Source organism: Triplophysa rosa, linkage group LG17 (genome assembly GCF_024868665.1).
Source record: "Triplophysa rosa linkage group LG17, Trosa_1v2, whole genome shotgun sequence".
NCBI classification, from domain to species: domain Eukaryota; kingdom Metazoa; phylum Chordata; class Actinopteri; order Cypriniformes; family Nemacheilidae; genus Triplophysa; species Triplophysa rosa.
The window spans coordinates 5,868,606-5,890,664 of NC_079906.1; the positions used below are offsets into that span (position 1 = coordinate 5,868,606).

A 22,059-nucleotide genomic window follows, 5' to 3' on the forward strand; every position below is an offset into this window, starting at 1 on the left:
GATTACTGTACAAATTACTCTCTCCAAAAAGTATTTAATTACTTATTAATTACTTTCTATGTCCCATATCAACCTTGATTAGAATGAATTCCAAGGATATACTTGAAACGGCTTATTTAATTCATTCAAATAAATAACTACATAAATTATTCTAATAATTGAAGGATACATTAAAGCATACATTTTAAAGTTAGGCTTATCATTTTGATGTCTTTCCACTATTGAATATATAACACAATATTTAGTTAAATTACATCAGAAGTAACTGTAATTTAATTACAGAATAAATAAGAGTAATCCCTTACTTTACTTTTTCAAGGGAAAAGTAATTAAATTACAGTAACTAATTACCTAGTAACTAGTTACACCCAACACTGTATATATATACATATTTTTTTATGTAAATTTTTGACATTTGACCCTTTTAAAATATTTTTATCTTGGTCACATGTGACGGGTTGGGTCTTTGGGGACGAACAGGCGTTATTGTTCCTGCCATAAAAACACATTACCCAAATAAAATGATAATTGTTTTTATCCAAGCATGGATAATGGTGGTTGAATTATTTAATTGCACATAAAATTAGGTATTATGAAAAAAAGTGTTTTATTCATTTCCGTTGTAAATCTGCAGGACTTTTAAACTGAATCAGGAAATACGTCAGCGAAGGTCGTTGAATAAACCTGCTGCCGGTGTCATGATGACTGTCATACAAACGCTTGGTGTGCTGGTGACATTACAGTAAGGAACTACCTTTCCCCTCATTCTGGCGGACTTCATTTTGACACATTTTCTCAGTACTCTAAAGCTCGAAACTCGAAAAGGGTCGTTTTATTGACCTCATATTTTTGAGGTTTTTTTTAAACGGGTCCATTTAAAAAAGACGGAAGAGTCTAGAATAACCGGGTCACTGTATCACTCCCATCAGTTTAACCTTACACGACATGAGGAGTTTACCGTATTTCTGCCGAGGAAAAGTCATCCACGGGTTTGGACGAGGAAGTAAAGATCTGGGAATCCCGACAGGTGAGACTATTCCTGTGTGTTATCGTTTAAAGACACCACTGTAACGTCTCTTTAAACTCTTTCAAATACGACGTTATTTCGACATTGTTACTGTGGGCCCAAGTTGTTTAAGTGATTGTGAATCTATGTGGTTATTTAACCAACATTTTGCCAGTTTAAATAGACAACAAATGTTGATAAATGCTACATTCGTTACATAAGACCTGTCTTTACTAAAACACCGACTCACAAGTAGTGGTTATAATGGTAATTGTATTGGTTTAAGTGTGTTTAATGTATATCATTTAACTATAATAGTCACTTTGGGTCTCTACTGGTAATGTGTTGGGTTCTGTCGGGTGGATGGGCACCAAATCGTATCTGTCATTCATTACTACACAAAGGAATTTTGTTGTGGATTTTGAATTGTAAAAAGCGCACGATTCATAATGAAAATTGTTATTGTAACCATTAGAATTGTTCTTTTGAACAGAATGTTTAAAGTAACATTTTCTTTCGATCTCAGCCAACTTCCCAGAGTCGGTGGTGGACGGTCTCCCTGCTGACATCAACACTGGTATATACTACGGGTGGGCACGTGTGGGTAACGGAGACGTTCACAAGATGGTCATGAGCATTGGCTGGAATCCTTACTACAAAAACAGGAAGAAATCAATGGTGAGTCCATCTTAAGACCATTCAAGGGTGCAACCTTCCATGAGTTTGGAAGAACTCTTTGCTTTTAAAATATGCAGACATACCCTGTGACTATTATGTGTTGAAACTAATAGTCATTGTTATGCTGCTGACTCTTTAAAAGGATATTTCAGCCAAAAATAGAGTGACGTTAGCTTGAAAATGTTGCCACTATTTCCTTAATGACTCGTAATGCATATGATGTCACACATAATACATTTCTGCCTCTTTTTGTTCCTTGTGGTAGGAAACGCATGTGATCCACACGTTCAAGGAAGATTTCTATGGCCAGATATTGAGTGTGGCTATGATCGGTTACATTCGTCCTGAGAAAGGATTCGCATCACTCGGTAACTGCTTTAAACGCCCCCACTTTAATCCCACAACATCCTGTACGCGCACCCAAACAAACCTTTTCACATCATATAAACAAGATTAAACCTAGTGTCAATACAATGGCGCAAAGGATTCACGTCACACTAACTTGAAGTTTTGTCTACATTACAGATGAGTTAATTTCAGCGGTTCGCAGTGACATTGAAGAGGCAAAGACAAAGCTGGATCTTCCGGAACACTTAAAACTGAAGGAGGATAACTTCTTCAAAACATCAAGATCTACAACAGCCGATCAGATCATGAACGGGCACAGATTATAATATTATGATGGTCTCTCTGCAGTTTATTGTTTTTGTATTTAAAAAATATCCCGGTTATATTTTGATTATTTTATTATGTTGTGGAAAGAGGGATTTAAGGTTTCATAAAGCAGAACCACTGATGTTTCTCTTCAGTTTACGTGAAATGCCTCAATTGGAAGTCGAATCATATCCCGCGAGAAAAAAAAATTGCTTACGTAATGTTACACATTGTGAATGGGAGATTTCTTTCCAGAATATGCTCAGTTTACCAGATACGTTTAGTCGGGGAGTTGAAACAAAATTCATCTTTCTGCTGTAATTCCTCTTTAAATGAATCATTCTGTATCTCCGATAGGGAATTTCTTCGACACAAAACGAGTGGTTTTTATATGGTTCTCACAGAACCGCGGTGTGCCCTGAGGTGGAAGTCCAAGACTGAGATAAAAAAGAGCCCCTCAAAAAAAAAGAGCGACTGGTTACACAGATTGCAGTGACTGAATCTAAATTTGGCTGTACATAATTATTAAAGTGAATTGTATTTATCTTTTTAATATTTACGAGCGTATACAGATGCCCTGTTTAGCAAACAATTGTATCAGTGATAGACCTTCACCTAAAATAACCTCTGCCTTTTTTCATGTAATCTGGTTAAACGTTTTTACAGAGACTCAACAGACAGGAGTTTGGTCAACTGGTTGTCAGTTAACGTTAGTTCTGTTGCTGCTGGTATAGTATCAAACTGTAGCAGTTCTCTGTTAAATCTGTATGATGGTACTTTCACAATCATTTAATGTTTAGGTGCTATTATTTAGACTTTGGGCATTAACCAATGTTTTCTCAAATGTAAATAATTTGCTTATGTCAGGACGGTGCCTTAAATATGATGAATCGCAACACTAGAAACAGTTACTGCACAACCAGGCATTCCATTAAGCTTGACTAATAATTCAAAAACAATGCCTTGTTTGTGTTTTGTTTTAATGTTGTCTGTTTACAGATCTATGGAATCAAAACAGGGCAACTCTTTCTTGATGTCACATACATCGAATTATTTCGGGTTCTATAATAATAATAAAGCATTCATTAGAAATAAGTTTGTCGTTCATTGCTTGTTTTGCACCATTGTGTTAAAATTCCTTCATCATTTACTCTCATGTCATTCCAAATCTGTGCTACTTCCTTTTTTCTACAGAACACAAAGGAAAATATTTTGAGAAATGTTCGCTCAACCAATCAGTATCAATTCCAGAACTGACCGTTTCGTTATACGTCATACACATTCATCCGAGATCAGCTGACTTTTGGTTTAGAGTTTCATTCGATTCAAAAGCTCAGACTGATTTGATCTAATGTTACTCGACTATATATAATATTTGACGTCACATGTGATGGCATCAGCACTGTGATCATTTTGATCAACTAATCTGATACAGCTCTAAAATAAAACCCATAAGAGACCACTTCAAATTTGCTTTAATCAACATTTTTGCAGGTATTGCACTTATTCCAGTCCAGTGTATGTTAAATTTCAATGAAAACAAACATTAGGAGTGCCAAAAATGATCATTTTACTTAAACACATACTTAGTAAAGTGGTTTCTTACTTTTTCAAGAGCTGCATAAACCCACTGCAAATAGCCATGACACCAAATTCTTTATACAGATACCTATCTGTATCCATCTAAACATAGTTTCATTTATTTGACAAAGTGCATATTGTCATCTGTACAATGTAAATCATTCACAGCATCAATCAACAAGACATGCTGTTGACATTAAAAACAAATCTACTAAAATTACTGCAGTATTTGCAAACATTTGTTAATACAAACTTGCCAACATTGTTTGTGCTTTTGCACTAGTCAACATAAAACAAAGTTGACTAAAATCGTTTCGTGCATATTTGCTCATAATGCATAGCACACAATATTATAAAAAAGTTTGTTCTTCATGCACTTTTGTCAAAATAAAGCCCCCTTTTCACAATCCCAACACATCAAGTCCCACATTTAAAATGGGATGCAAACTACATTTCATATTAACATAAAATTGGTGATAAGGCGATATTAACGTAAACTTTCCTCACTATGTCACAATTGACTAAAATCATCTGTAATAAATAAAATATTGATATGCACAAAGACAAATAAACAAAAGAATATTAACAATTTAAAAATGATGTTTTATGTAAGAATGTATACCATCATCATACTCTAACTCCGCCTCCTCTTCCGGCTCCTCCCCCTCTAACATGCTGTATTTAAACTTCCGATACACTATCCCGTCCCTTCCCATGTAAACGATATCGTCGTCCTCATCCTCATCCTCTTGGTCTTCATCTTTGTCGCAGTATTCCGGCTGTACGCTGTCTTTAAGGGTGGCGGAAGTAAAGGGGTCGTCTGGGATTTTGGCGTAGCCGTTTGATTTGACAATGGGCTTTGAGGGGGTCCTCCGTCGAAAATGCAGGAAGGAAAAAATGGCAAACCACAAGCTCACCAGCACAAATATGACTGTGAAAACAACAACGCCAGGACGAACTGAAGGCAGTGGCCCTTTGCGGAAAAAGTTGTAGTTCAGTCTGACATCGCATTCATCTGAGAAATGAAAAGAAAATCAGATTTAGAGAGCAAAAGGTTTTATATTGCATGTGCCTGTGATACACGTCAATACGATAAGATGCTGTTGAAACACAGATTGTATATTTTACCGTCCAGTTCATTGCACAGGCAGCATTCCCAGGGAAATCTTGAGGAATGTCTGTGTGTGTCTTCTCCACAGCAAGAAAGACACCTGCCGTCCTCTGAGAGGCGCTGCAGAGCAGGGCATCCGGTGCAGTTGTAGGGCCCAGGACCCTTACATTCATTACACGATTGATCACAATATGCACAAGTGTCATTCTGTGCGAAACAAAAACAAAAAGCAGGCATACAGCATGTCAAGAAACAAGCAAAATTCGAAAATATTTTAATAAGAAAATAACTAATGGATGGGATGAAATTGAAACTTCATCTAACCAGGGTTCTGTTTTTATGAAGTATTAAAAGACATTTACCGTTTTATATTGTCCACTTAGACAGTCAGACGAGCAGATTCCTGCTAACATCCCAAAACCTTCGTAACACGATGTACAGTAGATAGCCCCAGATCCTGTTTACACAACACAAAACACATTCATAAATAACATGATTAAACGCATGGGATCGACCTTCGCAACAAAACATCACAGGAATTTTCAACTATTTTACGAGGTGGCTAATTTGCATTAAAATTCTTCTGATCTTATTGTGTTTTAGTACGATTTGCTTTTGCGACAGTGGCGTTAGGTTCCATATTTAATATTGCTTTTTTCTAAAAAAATTTGTACAATTCACATTGTGCAAATTTATAAGAATTAGCCACCTCATAAAAATATTTACACATTGATATTAGATTACATTTATATTACAGTTTATTACCCACTAGATGAACTAACGTCTAAGATATTGTTTTATAAACGCATGCAATGCAGCAAGGTCAAAATTCCACAGAAATCCAAAACAATTCAGCCATTATTAGGCTACATTGTGTACCTGAGCTACTGTGACTCAAGATTCAAAAAGCTTCAAGACTAAATGAAAGTTAAATCGTTATCCCTCCTTTCTTCCCTCTTATATTAATGGCTCTCTAACTTTCCTAAATGTTGTAAATTATTTTGGATATAAGCGTCTGCTAAATGTAAATGTAAAAATGTACAATAAAAATCCACTGATGTCAGATCCTTTGGTTAATCACCATGTAGGTTTAAAGGAATAGTTCACCTAAAAATGAAAATTCTGTCATTATTTAATCACCCTCAAGTTGTTCCAAATCTGTATGAATGTCTTTGTTCTGATGAACACAAAAGAAGATATTTTGAAGAATGTAGGACAGCAAACAGTTCTGGGGCACCATTGTCTACCATAGTGGGAAAAAAAAGCTTAATAAATGTCTTTGTTCTGTTAAACAAAAATAAGATATTTTGAAGAATGTAGGAAAGCAAACAGTTCTGGGGCACTTTTGACTACCATTGTCATATTTCCTAATATGGTAGTCAATGGTGCCCTAGAACTGTTTGCTTTCCTACATCAAAATGTCTTCTTTTGTGTTTGTAAATTTCTTTGTTCTGTTAAAGTATTTTTCCTACTATGGTAGTCAATGGTGGCCTAGAACTGTTTGATTACAAGCATTCTTCTAAATTTCTTTCTCTGTGTTCATCAAAATGTATACAGATTTGCAACAACACGGGGGTGAGTAAATGATGTCAGAATTTTAATTTTTGGGTGAACTGTCCCTTTAAAGGTTATAGACAACCTTCAATGAAAGTAAACAAAAACTTGAGGTCTCGGGGCTTCTTACCTTCACATGTTTTACAGGTAGGGTGGCATCGCTTGCACTCTCTGTCATCATCAGGAAAGTAATGTGATGGGCATGCATGCAGACAGAGGCCGGACTTTCTGAAAAGAAGATATCCATCTCTACAGCTGAGACAGAAACCACCGCTTCCTGAACATTCCTCACACGTACGATCACAAGCTTGACACACTCCACTGCTGCTGTTTACAAAGAAACTAAGGGAGAAATATGTGGGTATGGTTTTTATATATAGCAAATAGAGGTTATAGAATGTAAGATGGTGTTATTATGGAACTCTGTGCAGATTTTTACAATTAACAGGAAGAATTAGGGTCATCTGGAACAGTGGATTCATGTACGTGAGACAATGACCACGTTTACATGGACGTCAGTAATCAAATTATTTGCCTTAGTTATTCTGAGTAAGCTAATGTTACGATTAAGGTGTTTACATGAGTTGCTTTAAGAATATACCTTTCATGTTCCAGTTTTACATGTTACACTACAAAAATTGAATACCACCCATCTCTACAAAATAAAACCAAATAGATTTTGTGTGTGAGAGAAAAATAAAGGTCAACGCTCAGTTATGCGATACCTCGGTGGACAGGTGGAAAAGCAGCTGTGTCCGAGCAGAAACAGGCTTGCTTTACATGTTAGACAGTCATTACTGTGATGGCCACTGCAGGACGCACAGTTCATGTGACAATGAACACATTCCTGCCTCTCCTCATCACCATAGTAACCACTCGGACACGTGGACACACATGTCTGATCTGACAAATACACATACAAATAACATTATTTTGTGTTTATATGATATATTCCACTTAGCTTCGTATACTGTGATAGGCTGACTGAGACCAGTTGTACTGCACCTATGCATTGTTGTTCTTTTGTTGCACAAATTGCTTCTACTGTTTTTCCCCTACTTTGTACGTTGCTTCGGATAAAAGCGTCTGCTAAATGACTAAATGTAAATGTTCATGTAATACATCAGTATTTCTAATATGTTATTTAACGCTTTTTCGTGGTTACTTTGCAATTTAATAGCAACAATGAAACAGAAAAAAGGGACTTTAAAGGGAAAGTTCACCCAAAAATGAACATTCTGTCATCATTTACCCTTTTGTATGACTTTCTTTCTTTAAGAAGATATTTTGAAGAATGTTGGTAAACAAAAAAACGTTGGTCTCCATTGTTTTCTATTGTATGGACACAAAACCAATGCAAGTCAATGGGGACCGACGGTTTCCTGATACCAACATTCTTCAAAATATCTTCTTTTGTGCTCTGCAGAAGAAAGAAAGTCGCACAGGTTTAAAATGATGACACGAGGGTGAGTAAACGATGACAGAAGTTTTATTTTGTGGTTAATTAACTGCTACTGTTACATTACATTTGTGAAGATTATCAAATGTTGAAATATCAAATGTCTCTTGTAGACCTAAAATGATGTTATTTATGTTCACTTATGCACAAATTCGTGAGGATTCTTACTAAGCAGGAAGTGTTTGGCGTTGCAGGCGAGGCAGTGATCTTTGCCTGAGCCGGAACAGCGGAGGCAGCTGGGGTGGCACCGCCGGCACTGCCCGTTACTACCCACGAACATGTGCGGAGAGCAGTCGCTGAAGAACTCGCAGTGACCGTTCACATCTTTCCTCATGTTGGTGCCGCAGGTCAGGCACGAGGACGGGCCGGGCCCTGAACACATCAGGCAGGACCTGTCACAGTCTAAGATAAACACATGAATTGGTTTAAGCAGCAGTTAAGAGAAGAAATGAAACTTGAAAAATGTGAACAAATGATTGTTACATTTGCAAACACGGTAAGTGACTTAACACGTCCACATTACAGTAGTTATATTATATTAGCACATAAATACAAGAGCACACCTCGACACTCCGTTTCGTCCAGGTAAGTGTCTGACGGACAGTTGTTCAGACACTTTCCGTTATAGCGTAAAGCCCTCGAACCCTTGCAGGAGATGCAGTCATCCGGGTCTGGTCCATCACATGCTGCGCAGTCAGTGTGACAGGGCTCACAGCGTTTCTGCTGGACGTTTGTGAAGAAGCCTTCAGGGCAGTCATCGTGACACCCGCCCTCATGCAGGAAGTAATACTCCAAACACTCTGACAGACACAGCATGACCACACAATCAGAAAATGGAATGGGTTGTGTAATTCACTATTAATAGATCAATACATTGCACAATACAGACAGATACTGTATATAGATGGATATAGACAGCCGAGTTCCTCACCACCGCATGTGCGAGTATGATCACATTCGGCACAGCCGCCTGGACAGCGCTCACACGCTCCATCTTTAACAAAGTGTTTGGGCGGACAGTCTTGCACACAGGTGTGTTTGATACGCAGGTAGTCTTCTTCACAGCTCAGACAGTTCTTGGTTTCCCCATCACAGGAAGCACAACCCGCCGCACAGCTGCGACACACACCATCATCTGGGTAACCCCTGTGAAAACACCGTGTGAACTATCATAGGCCACATTAACTTGAACTGGGAAACAGATTCCTTTTAGAAGGACAGATTCCTTCTAAACTTGCACACTATTTAGGATACACATGTCCATGAACCTTTTACACTCTGCGACACATTTGTCATCCTGCAGATAGAGTTGACCCGCTTTGCATTTCACACAGTGATGAGCGTCCTGACACTTCGAACAGCCTGCTGAACAATCTTCACAGCGTCCACTCGTCCGGTTCCCATACGTCTCAGCCTGACAATCGGACACGCACGTCTGGCCATTGGTAAGAAATATTCCTGTGTAAATAGAAGAACATACCCATAGATTTCAGATGAGTACATTTGATGGATAGATTTCAAGTATGTCCTAATTGTTTTTCTGGATGTCTGAGCGAAAAATGACGTGCGCTGGAATCACCTTTTGGACAGGACTCGCACTGATCTTTCTCCGGCCCTGAGCAGGACTTACAGGTGGAACGACACTGCTCACACACACCCTGACCTACACACAAATCAAATAAAAATCATAACATAACACATAACGGCACACAAAACATAACATAACATGATTAATAAACAAATAATTTGGGGCCAAAATAAAATTTAAAGCCATAATAAGCAATATTTACAGAAACAATACAGAAAGTAGCTTCAGATGTTCAGAAGGCCATCATTTTGTTTTTTTTCAGAAGCTGAATTATTGCATCACATAAACATCACATCACATAAAATAACACATAACATCACGTCACATAAAATAACACATAACATCACATGACATAAAATAACACATAACATCACATCACGTGACATAAAATAACACATAACATCACATCACGTGACATAAAATAACACATAACATCACATCACGTCACATAAAATAACACAACATCACATCACATAAAATAAAATAACTAGGGCTGTCAAAAGATTAATTATGTGTTATGTGTTCTGTTGTGTTGTGTTGTGTTGTGTTGTGTTGTTGTGTGTTCTGGTCTGTTATGTGTTATAACAGAACACATAACACAACACAACACAACACAACACAACACAACACAACACAACACAACACAACACAACACAACATAACATAACACAACACAACATAACATAACATAACACATAACATAACAACATAACAACACAACACAACACAACACAACATAACATAACATAACATATACTATACTATATACATAACATGCACATAATGTTATGAGTTAAATGAATGTCTTACCGCTAAGAAATGTTCCATCAGGACACTTGATCTTGCTCTTGCTGACACACTGACCATCCATCGGACTCATGTCATCTTCACATGTATCACAGTCGTCATGATTCGGACCGCCACATGAACGACACGCGTGATGACACGGCTCACACTCCTGCTTCATGTCGCTATAGAAACCCTCCTTACACGTGTTTACACAGGTGCCATCTACAGGTGAACAGGACAACAGTATGAAGCTCCTTCAGTATACGGGTATGGGTTTATATGAAGGGTGTGCAGACGGGATACAAATCATCTAACACAAGGGAGCAACGCCTCACAACCATCAGATTTTTAGGGTGACTGGGGCTAGTTGTCACATGGGAAAGTTGACACACATCCTATATTTCAGTAATTAGAAGGTTTGGAGAAAAAGGAGAATTACATTATTACATGTGTGGTTTTATAGCAGTTGTTGTATGTTGGTTTCAAACTATTAGATCTAAACCCTCTTACATAAGAATGTTTATATATTGTGTTTTCTGAATATTGGGTAAACATTGATCACAATAAAACCCCAAATAGATGTTTTAGACCGGGGTTAACTAAATGGATGGACTTGCCAATATTTAAAAATAAAATAAAACAAAACCATTTTGAAAGAGATCAAATTAAAGACAATAGCCATTTATCGTATATTTCTTAGTTTCTCTGTATCTGTAAAGAAAAAAAGTTTTAGGTTTGTTGATGAATGAAGGCCAATACAACGAGAGGTCAACATGTTACAGTATATTACCTGACAGCAAGAAGCCGTCCTCACACAGATAACAGTCAGTGTCATCACAGGTCACACAGTTATCGCCACATCGAGCACATGTCTTCAAATACTTCTCCTCAAATGTTCCAGCTGGACATATCTTACGACAGCTTGATCCCAGTCTGCAGAAAGACGCTGAACATCCATCACTCTTTACATCATTAACACAGAGATTATAACCACAAAGACAAAAGCATTAGACTTACTGGTAATAGTCCGGCAAACAAGCCATGCAGTGCTCTGGATTTACTGAAGGGAAAGTTAATTCTCTTTTATCATATACAGGAATTCACTCAAATGATGTAGCAGTTGCAGAAATCGGGGCAAATGTGAAAATGCAATTGAATGTAATGTTGTTCTATAACAACAAGCAGCAGTTTTTATAGACATTGTACACATTTAACTAAGTTCTACAGAAAGAAAATAATAGTTTTATCGCCTATAATCCATATTATTTATTGCAGAACATTTTGAAATACTTGGTGCTAGGTTTTGTCCTGACCGCAGTTTTAGGGCGCATTTATTATAGTGACCAGCAGATGGCGCCATTGCTGCAAATACAGCACGTGAGTCCTGAAGCTTTTCGGGGTTAATGGAGGTTTTTAGGCATAATAGGAACAATACGATGACATGCTAATGTTATTCATTTATGAAACACCTGCTTTTATGTTTCAATATCTTTCTTGGGGTTTTGAGGTATCAAAATGTGCAACCAGGGCTGTAGAGAGACAACAACGGTTTCAACGGACGCACGCACGCACTGGCACAAAGTAAACTTTTGGTCTGTGTTTGGTTATATATAAATTGCATTAATATTAATTTATATTAATATCTTATTGTATGTGAATTGTATTAAATAAAATGAAAAGTACTCAACAGTAGGCTAATTGATTCTAAGTGGAGGTCTACCGGAAGTTAAGTTTGGTCCACATAACGTTTGTTGTTGCCCTGTAACGAATGACTTTGAAGTTAAAAGTGCAAATATTGGCTATCCTTTAAACATCACAAACATCATATTATGGTTTTTTTTGTATAAGTAATTTGGCAATTTTACAACATAATGTTCGCAATACAGTGACCGTTATGTTCAAGTGCATTCTGAACCGTTTTTTATGTATGTATGCCATACTTTTCTCCCATATTTGTGTGTTAGAAAGATTTGATCGTTTATCGTTTGTCAGACTAAAATAGGCTGGTGATAGGCACTTATCTTCACTTATAGTCTGCTTTGGTCTTCCGATTTCTTATCTAACAAATGTATAAATACATGTTTCTTTTTTAAGTGTTTAAATGACACATAAAGGGATAGTTCACCCAAAAATTTAAATATTTTATCATTTACTCACTTTCATGTCATTCCAGACCTGTATGACTTTAATTCCTTTGCAGAACACAAAGGAAGATATTTTGAAGAATGTTGCCAACCAAACAACACTGGACTGACTTCTGGACACTGAGACAAAATTTTCTTTTGTGTTTCACAGCATGAGGGTGAATAAATCAATCAAATGTCAGAATATCTTTTTGGGTGAACCATCCCTTCGAAAGTATGGATAGGGGGTCTTTTACTAGAGTTGTCAATGATAATGATAAATGGTATATGCATTTAACATCCATTCAATGATATACTGACCGCTGAGGCATTTCTCACAGCCTTCCTCACAGGTAACACAGTCTTCATGATCCAGGTCGGCTACCTCACCTGCGCAGGAAGCAAAGTATTATGACAGGATTAGCTTCCAGTCAGTAGAAGAAGAGAAAATCCAAAGTATATAGATACTGTTGCCAACACAGTGAAAGAAAACCCATGACACACAATAACCACATCACATGCATGTACGAGCATGTAGGAAGAGGAAGAAAGTGCGTGTGAATCTATAAATAGGTCAAGAAAATGAAACAAAGAGATTATGTGACAGGTAGTGTGCAGTAGCCCTGAAGGCCATAGCAGAGGATCCGTTTATACATGTCTGCCACTAATGAGAAGATTTTCTCCCCATCGTCTCTCTTCTGACTCCCTCAGTCAAGCTCTTCCCTCGTGCACTTCATATCTCTGACCACGATAGAAATTTGTGAAGAAGATTAGATAAACAGCAGTGGGTGTCGTGAGAAGCCAAACATCATTTACTTAGATCTCCAGATAGATGCCGGCTTAAAGCGATCCAGCATGGCACACGTGCTTCAAGTTCAAGAAAGTCACGTCCTGATCACATTTTAACCTCCAAATCAAAAGTAAACGTATTCTATAACAAAAAAGCCTTTACCCTTTCATATTAAGATTCATATATCATATTTTATGACACTTTATTTTATACACTATATTTTCACACCATTCATTATTAAATCATTTCAACTCAAAATAGACAATTTCAGTTCTAATAAGTTACGACAACAAAAGAAAAATTTAGTAAGTTGAAATGACTTGTAAAGCTAATTTGATTGTACAGTTGGAGGCGGCACATATTTTATAATGCAGAAATGCAATGCGTTTCTCATAAAGTTAATGTTAAAAAATGTTCATTTTTTCATTAATAATATGTACAATTATAATAATATATACACAATATACAATTACAATAATAATGCTGATTATTATTGTTTTATGCATAACAATACAAGAATAATATAAAATAATAATTTTGGGGTGAAATATGCAGTTTTATATGGATATAAAATGGTATAAAAAGATATAAAAATGGTCAAATTACAGAAATAGACTGTAAATCAGGTGTAACATAACATGGAAAAACGTGTACATTTTATTATACGTACAGGTACATGTTATTTTACTTTTCTTTTGGGGTCCCAGCTTTCGGAATATTACCATTTATATGTGTTTATAGAGTGTGTACAATTTATTTGAAAAGGATTTGTGAGGTTTTCGCAATATTAGATTACTTTAGACGGTTTCAGTGTTAACATAAACAAATGTTATGTGGCCCAAACTTAACTTCCGGTAGACCTCCGCAAAGAATCAATAACTGTTGAGTAGTTTTAATTTAATTTAACACAATAAAATATTAAAATAAATTAACAAATATAAATTTATATTTAAATTAAATTTATTAATTTGTGCCTGGCCAGGCGCGTACGTCCGATGAAACCATCTATAATAGAGTTGTCTTTTGTATCTATACAGGACCTACATTTCATCCATTAATAGAATCATTTTTACACTCAAAAATAAAGGAAGCGGAATCCCAATAGCAGTCAGAAAAATAAAGTGTGCAAACAGCTATAAGCAAGCCAGAACATTCTGAAAAGGGTATGATGCAACTGACCCTCTCCGCACTCCAGTTTGGCACATTTCCCGTCTGTGGGGTAGTAGGAGGGGGCGCAGTAAAGGCAGTGGCCTGGGGAAGTACACACTGTGCAGTTTGGAGGGCAGGGATCACACGTTCCCTTTGAAGAATGGTAATAACCCTCTGGACAGCTCTCACGACACTCCCCTTTAAAAAGGTACCGCTCCACTTCAGACTTATCTGCAGGAAAACAGACACGAATCAGGAATAAAATGATAAGAACCAAAACACAGGATTCCTACCCGAGGGTGAAGTTTTGGTTTGAATATTGAGGGGGTATGAAGTGTGATTTTGAAGTTCAAAGGTTTTCATGATCTCAAAAACCTTTTAATTTGAAGGTTTATGTATGAATGACTAAAATAATTTCAACATTAGTGTCAACATTAATTTCTTTCTTTGTAACAGAATAGTATATTTAAAAAAGACCCCTTTAAATCAAATTGAAATGAATGACTTGGACCACATAATGAAGAAAAAGAGCCCAGAATAGATGTGAATTCCTTCAATACAGTTTGAAGAGCATCCCAGGGTGATACCTGAAGAAACTGACAAAAAATGCCTAAAGAACACTTCTGCAAATTTAAAGCAAAGACTTAACTCTTAAAATGCTCAAAAATAACAAATCTTTGATTTATTTTATTGTATTTTCTGTTTGATTTTAAAATCAAATCAAATCATTGAAATATTTAATATCTAAAATCATCTCAAATAATTGTACAGATAAATGAAATTATATTACATTAAATGACATTAAAATAAAATAAAATTTTAATTTTTCACATCACACAGTAATTCTCATTTTTGTTATTTCATAATTATCATGAATCGACTATTATTCTAAAATGTGGACATAATATAAAAAACAATCACTTATAATAACTTTCCAACAGTAGTTTGTTTACATTTATTATTGTATATGATTGCAAGTTCAACTTTTTTAAGGCAATCACAATGAACAATTTCAAGCCAAATGAAAAGTTTACTCTTGAACATAACTAGAACGCCTGTGATTTCCTTTAGATTTTAGTTCCATTCCATATCTAAAAAAATGATACTTTCAAGTTTTCCTTGATCTCACGCAGTAATGGCCATTGTTTAAGACTTGAGTTACCTTTGCCACAGCGGGTACATCTATCCGGTCCTTCATCTTTACATTCAAGACACGTGTGGTGGCAGAGAAGGCACTGTCCATCCCTCTGATACTTCCCAGGATCACATCGGATCACACAGCTGCCCTTATCGAAAAACCTGCCAGAGATGAAAGACTCAAACCTTTACCCTCACAACAGACATCCAGTCCTCCTGCATCGCAACCACCCACGCTGCCATCAGAAACAAGCCATCATTGGTTCATGCATCACCTGGTGGATGAACAGCTGATGCAGTCTTCACTCTCTGGTCCTATGCACTTGTAACATGTGACGTGACAGAGTTGACATTTCTGATGTGTGCCTAAATACTCCCCTGAGATGCAGATATAGAAAACACATTAATAATAAACCTCACCCACTCTGTCTGAATGCGAGAGCAGGACTGTGAATTACATAAAGAAATAATATCTACAGTCATGTAATCGTTCAAACTTTACTTGGGGTGTAATGATGTATGGCGATTATTTTAGGATATGACATCTGTTTGATCCTATTGGGTGAACTACCAAGGCACAACCTGCATCAACATATTTTTATTTTATAGTTCACCCTTAAAAAAGTAAAAATGATGGCATTTATTCATCCTCATGTCATTATGACTTCATTCTGTGGAACACAAAAGAAGATATTTTGTGAAATGTTTCAGTAGCTTTTTGTCTATACAATGGAATCCAATGTTATTTGGTTCCCAAAAATTCTTTGAAATATCTTCATATCTTCAGTCATACAGGTTTTGAATGACACGAGGGTGAGTAAATAAAATATTCATTTTGGGGTCATTTTATGTTGCATGTAACATTATTAATGTTTTTCAGTTTCATGTATTAAATTTCAAATTCATTTTCAAAGTTTAAATGCTTCAAATTTGAAAGTGTATTAAACCCGTAGCCTTTACATTTTGATGATTTATTTATTACATATATATGTTTCCAACTGCATCAGAAATATTGTATGTTTTAACAAAAGCACATCTGAACCAGAACCAGTTCAGAACCAGAAGGAAAGATGGAAAAATACAAAAGGAAACCAAAGTGCTTACCTGAGTTCATATGTTCAGAGCTTTAGAGATAATGAGAAAGGCGTCTGGATGAAGTTTTGGCCAGATGCCGTTTGTGATTGTAGATGATTTAAAGACCATGAGAACGCCAGATTTATAAATCAAAATGCTCACAAAGCATGCGAGCCCAAACCCTGGTTTAAAACCCATTCACACTGCACCCGTATGATCAGCAGGTCTTTAAAAATAACTTTCTGAAAAGTTGAATATTTATAAAAAGATGATTTTGAGATAGAAAATATATATATCTAATACTGTATATTGATCTCACATAGGAACAGAGTGAAGGTAGAATATAAAAACCCAAACTCAGCTTTTTAACTCTCATCTATAATTCAAAGATATAAAGTAACTATCAAGAAGTATTTAAATACAACATTAAAGCTTTTAAGTTCTCAGAATTCAAACCTGTCCCAGATCTCAACCATGATGTCATGGGACTGTGAAGAAAGCGTAAGATATTGAGCTGACCTTTGACCCCAGACTGACCGGTGTGTTTGTGAGATTTACCATAAAGAATCTTGGAGGTCCGTGGTCGACTGACCCTTCATACGACCTCCGGCTTACGCTCGGACACACTCCATTCATTTAATCGTGAACCAAACATTCACACACAACGCGTCCCAAATGACCCAACATGACTGTAACTCTTACCTAAATAAAACATCCGTACAAACGCAAAAGTCACAGCAGCTCCTACCCGAGCTAAATTATCCTACATCAACTAAACAAATAACAACCGCCGTTTGACATGTAAAAACTGAAAACAGGTTTAGCAGTCACAGTGATGGCTTTATCATGTTATCCACCCGCGGGGACAGTCACAATAGTTGCTCGGGGGGTGCAAATATTCCTTTCTTGAAGGAATCAGTCACAGGTCAAAACAAAAGGCTGAACGCATATTGTCTCTTTCAAACGGTATTGTCAGCATCCGAGCGCTTGTGGCTTCCCCAACAAATAAGACTTCTCGGTTAGATACTGAATTGTTCTTTTCCGAACAAAAAGGGCCTTTTGTAAAGAAAACAAGGCGAGGCAGAAAATCATTCTCACACCGGTTCACCACAAGAACACTACACCACAAAACATTTTTATTAAAGCCAATGAGAGCAGTGGTGTATTGTCTAACACTGGGTTCAAACCAAACGCGAATTAAGCGTTTTGCGCGAGTAAATTACATACAAAGTCAAAGCAAAGACGCGTACACACACGAACTCACGGCAGGCGAGTGACGCAAATCGCACGGCACCCGATGACGCAAATCGGGTGGCGCGATTGCCGCGAACGAGCATCAATATTGTTTTTCGCGAAGGTTGAAATATCTGTCAGATCGCGTCACTCACACGTAAATAATGAACTTTTCCCGCGCGTAATAAAGAGCGTGGAACGCGATTGTTCGCGTTTGGTGTGAACCCAGCATTACATCTTTATAGATTTCAAACGAGTCCATCCCCAAGGTCTTAGACATGGCTCAAGTCCTTCCTTCAGTCTTTAATCATTTGTTTTAATCGCTCAAAAATTTTGTAAATTAGTCAATTTAGTACAGTAATAGGGGGCTCACACCAAACGCGAATTAAGCGTTTTGCACGAGTAAATTACATATACAGGCGATGCAAAGACGCGAAATCGCAGCAGGCGATTCAAATGACTCAAATCGGGCGGCGCGATTGCCGCGAACACGCGCCAATCTCCTCATGCCGCGCAAATTGAAAATATCTGTCAGCTTGCGTCACTCATGTGAAAATAACTAACTTTCCCCGCGAGTAATAAAGAGCGTGGAACGCGATTGTTCGCGTTTGGTGTGAACCCAGCATTACAACATACCTTTTCATAACAAGCCACATGGAATGAGGTATCGGATTCGGAGATGCCCATGGCACAGACATATTCTGCAAACCATTAATTAAACTATATTCTGCAAAAGCAACTAATTTTTTAAGCGAAGTATCTAAAAGAGCAAACAAAAGTCTCATATAATCTCTCTGGAGTCTTGTTTTTATTTTAAAGTTCATTAATAAAAAGATCAGTAAACCATTTGTTTTCCCAGTCTTCTCTACATAAAACATTTTCCCTGGCCCTGACTACAACAAATCTTCATCTAGACTAACCGTTCGTGGCAACTGGCTAAAAACAGAAATGTAAAACAAATTTGAAAAAAACTTGGATCACCCCCCTCCCCGTATCAATTGACCGTGGGTGCAAAATATATTTATAAGGTTAATAGTGATAAAAATACATATATACAATAAGAAAAAAAAAACATGACCAGAGTAAATATAACACGTTTGAACATTTCACGTAATCCTATATAACATTAGTTAGGTGATGTTGAGTGTACCGCAGGAATCGTACTACAACGTTTTGAATACACGATGAGCGTGGTTGGACAATCCCATCCCACCACACTCACCTCATTTCACCTACATGAGCATTTATAAATCTTTTTCATAAATAAAAGGCTACGTCATCTGAATCCACATCATTCATAAATAAAAGACACAGAAATCCCCTTAACATTGAGCAGAAGTGGATTGGTCACACATGTCCTTAATGAATGTAGAATCCAATGGTGTTGTGTAGTATTATTAGTAAAACTAAACATTTCACCTCGTTTCCGATTTAAATGTAATGCTTCTCCCTTATTTCAGGATACGGCCATGTGTAATATGCATCGCAAAAATTTGGACTAGGACAAAAAAACAATGCATTGATAAATATTTGTTGGTTTGCATCACTGGATTGGACACAAATGTGAATTTAATAATGCAACATCCCTTTTCATTGTACACAGTCCAAACAGTTCCAATACATCAATAGCACCAGTCATGACTAAATAAAAGGATGATGTCATTTTACTCCATCATCATGACCATCTCTCATACGTATAAATACCTGGAATAATGAACTATTTTAGGCGGCCATTAAAACAGAACCGTTTCAATTTTTAATACGCATGATGAATCAATGGAGCAGAAATAGCCACAGAGGGAAACGTAAGAACGTAAAACCACTGAAAATTTTCACAGGTTATAATTTTAACACCGGTTTATGAATTGGAGATACAAGTCTATAGGGATTAAAAAAACAAACATTTTAAGGATATATTATGATGGTCTGGTAAGATAAAAAAGAATGAAAAAAAAGTGTTTCGCACCCCATTTCAGGCATCACTAACTTTAGTCAAGTCTTATCTTCCGAGCTACGCTAACACCTGCGGTTACGATTAGGTTTCCATGAAGTATTTCTCAATCACGCACGCACACACAAAAACGGCCTGAGGTGAAGAATGTTTGAACAGTGAGAGGACGTCATGACGTACATCACTGCGCACTACCAGGTCATTCGTGTCAATACAACACTCATCACTTTCAGGAAGTACCTGCTGTACCTCGTACCAGTCAATGAGTGAACCTGTGCTATGGATTATTATTCTCCCATATACTTATAAAGGTCTTGCTGAAACTCTTAGAGGTTGTCTGAGAGTCATTTATTCAGATTGTGCACAACCGGCTTTGATCATCGCTTTCATTGTACTTGTGGAAAAATGAAGCGCAAGTCAACACCAGCATGTCTTCCTCGGACCCAAAACGGAAACAAAACAAAAAAAGATTTAAAAAAATTTGGCATCCATGCTTTGGTCACAAAATTCTGACATGTATGATTTGTTGTTTATTACGGATCCCAGTCGCACCACCCTGACAGCTTCACACGCACACACACACACACACAGATAAAGGTAGGTTTGTTGTAGTTCTGGCATCGAGAGACCTCACGATGTAGTCCCGTATTAGAGGTTCTCATATGGAATATAAATTAGCGGAACGCGAGCGGCGAGTGTAGCCGGAGCGGTTCCTTCAGCCCTTTAGTGAACACGTTCTACAGCAGAGCTGCTGCAAAACCTTCCTCTGGCACAGATTGTTCTTTTTCACAAGCACACAGAAACTCCCCTCAGCCCATGATTCTTCATTTGCTTTCCACAGAGCAGGAAGAGGAGAGAGGAGCAGAGACAGAGCGATTGGTCAGCGGACAGGAAGTGGATTGGGTCGCAGTGAGAGGTGAAGGTTGCATTTGTTAATCCGGTTGATTGTTGGGAGGAGGAATATCCAGGTGGGATTGAAATCCAGCATGGAAAGATTTGAAGGGAAAGATCATCGGGAAGAAAAGGAAAACAAACATTTAGAAAATGATCAAGAGAAAATTTGTTCGTTATCAATCTCAAGAAACCTGTCAGAAAACATATTCACCCCAAAATCAAAATACTAGATCAATAATAAATGGGACAAAGGGCTAGTTTGAGAACCACTACGGTTTTATCTAGCACAAAATCATATCATTTTATGCATTGCAATATGAAGAATATGACTAAATTTGGGGGTAAAATGTGACATAGACATGTTTTCATTCAATTCAATTAAATGGCACGATATCGGCTTTGCACTTCGCGGTTATCAGGGCTAACCAAATTCTCGGTAATTATATTATCAATGCATCTATTTTCATTTTTTTATTTTTTACATCAGTCAAAATTCGTTTTTTGTTCAATTTAAAAACGAATTAAGTGTCATTTTTTAATTTTGCGTTTTCTCTTTATAGTTATCTCCTTTATAGCGATTACGAGTGTGAAAATATACTGGTATTGACAATAACCATGATCATCGAAACCTTGTTAATTCTAGCATTATTTGTTCATTAAAAAAACATTTCAATAGACATCGTGATGATATCGTAACCGGGAATTATTTTGGTCAGGGTAAAGTGTTTATAGTCGTGCCTCGTGTGTATGCAGTAGGTAGAGAAGCGTACGCTACGACGTAGCCTGACGCGCACCTCTCCAAAAATATAACAATGCGTCAACTCAATGCGGACCGCAAGCGCTGTGATTGGTCTTGTTTGAACCCCTCCCTCAGGTAAAAAAAACTGCAATAGCGTCATGTTTACGCAAACGCATTTCCGAATGAATTATTTAAGTAAATTAACATCTCGAGCTGCAACAAAAGTGACTGTTTACTTGCTGCTATCACTGCTAATGCTTCTCAGAAAGCGTACACAACGAGCTGCATCTTCTTCAGCTTTTGTCTTGGTTACACAACATGCGCGTGGACACTGGCGCCTAGTGGTCATTGCCTGTCGACGCGGACAATGACGCACAAGTATAAATGAAAACCGGCGTGTTGCCTACGGCGTAAAGTCTAATGCACGACCATAACTTGCCCTTTACCGTGAAGTGAAAATCTGATATCATGACAGCCCTAACAGTTATCATTGTTGGTGTAACGGGCTTTTAATCATGACACCATGAATCCTGATTCAACACCGTGCAA

The 22,059-nt window shown here is 37.2% G+C and overlaps 3 protein-coding genes across 4 annotated transcripts in view; 1 reads left to right on the plus strand and 2 right to left on the minus strand.

Moving 5' to 3' along the window:
* Positions 1–663: 663 nt before the first annotated feature.
* rfk (riboflavin kinase) lies at positions 664–3,452 on the plus strand. Its single transcript, XM_057356744.1, has 4 exons — positions 664–1,027; positions 1,533–1,684; positions 1,950–2,052; positions 2,210–3,452. The coding sequence occupies exons 1-4, from the start codon at positions 946–948 to the stop codon at positions 2,356–2,358; spliced, it is 486 nt and encodes a 161-aa protein (XP_057212727.1). The 5' UTR covers positions 664–945; the 3' UTR covers positions 2,359–3,452.
* Positions 3,453–3,797: 345 nt separating this feature from the next.
* LOC130568089 (proprotein convertase subtilisin/kexin type 5-like) lies at positions 3,798–16,022 on the minus strand (the record flags this gene model as incomplete). The annotated part of the gene is made up of 17 exons (XM_057356741.1): positions 3,798–4,934; positions 5,048–5,237; positions 5,393–5,487; positions 6,715–6,926; positions 7,310–7,487; positions 8,212–8,445; positions 8,607–8,843; positions 8,975–9,189; positions 9,312–9,501; positions 9,623–9,706; positions 10,442–10,642; positions 11,211–11,353; positions 11,438–11,480; positions 12,865–12,933; positions 14,513–14,713; positions 15,645–15,781; positions 15,895–16,022. Coding segments are annotated over 17 exons (2,982 nt in total), but the record flags the coding sequence as incomplete, so codon positions are not given.
* The window catches only part of pcsk5b (proprotein convertase subtilisin/kexin type 5b), a 48,937-nt gene continuing 42,789 nt past the window's right edge, over positions 15,912–22,059 (minus strand). Inside the window, exon 21 of one of the 2 annotated variants that reach the window (XM_057356740.1) lies at positions 15,912–20,699. In XM_057356740.1, coding sequence (XP_057212723.1) covers positions 20,593–20,699 — 107 coding nt within the window. In that variant the 3' untranslated portion in view covers positions 15,912–20,592. Of the gene's footprint in view, positions 20,709–22,059 lie in introns of both variants that reach the window. The other variant, XM_057356739.1, reaches the window with a different exon arrangement.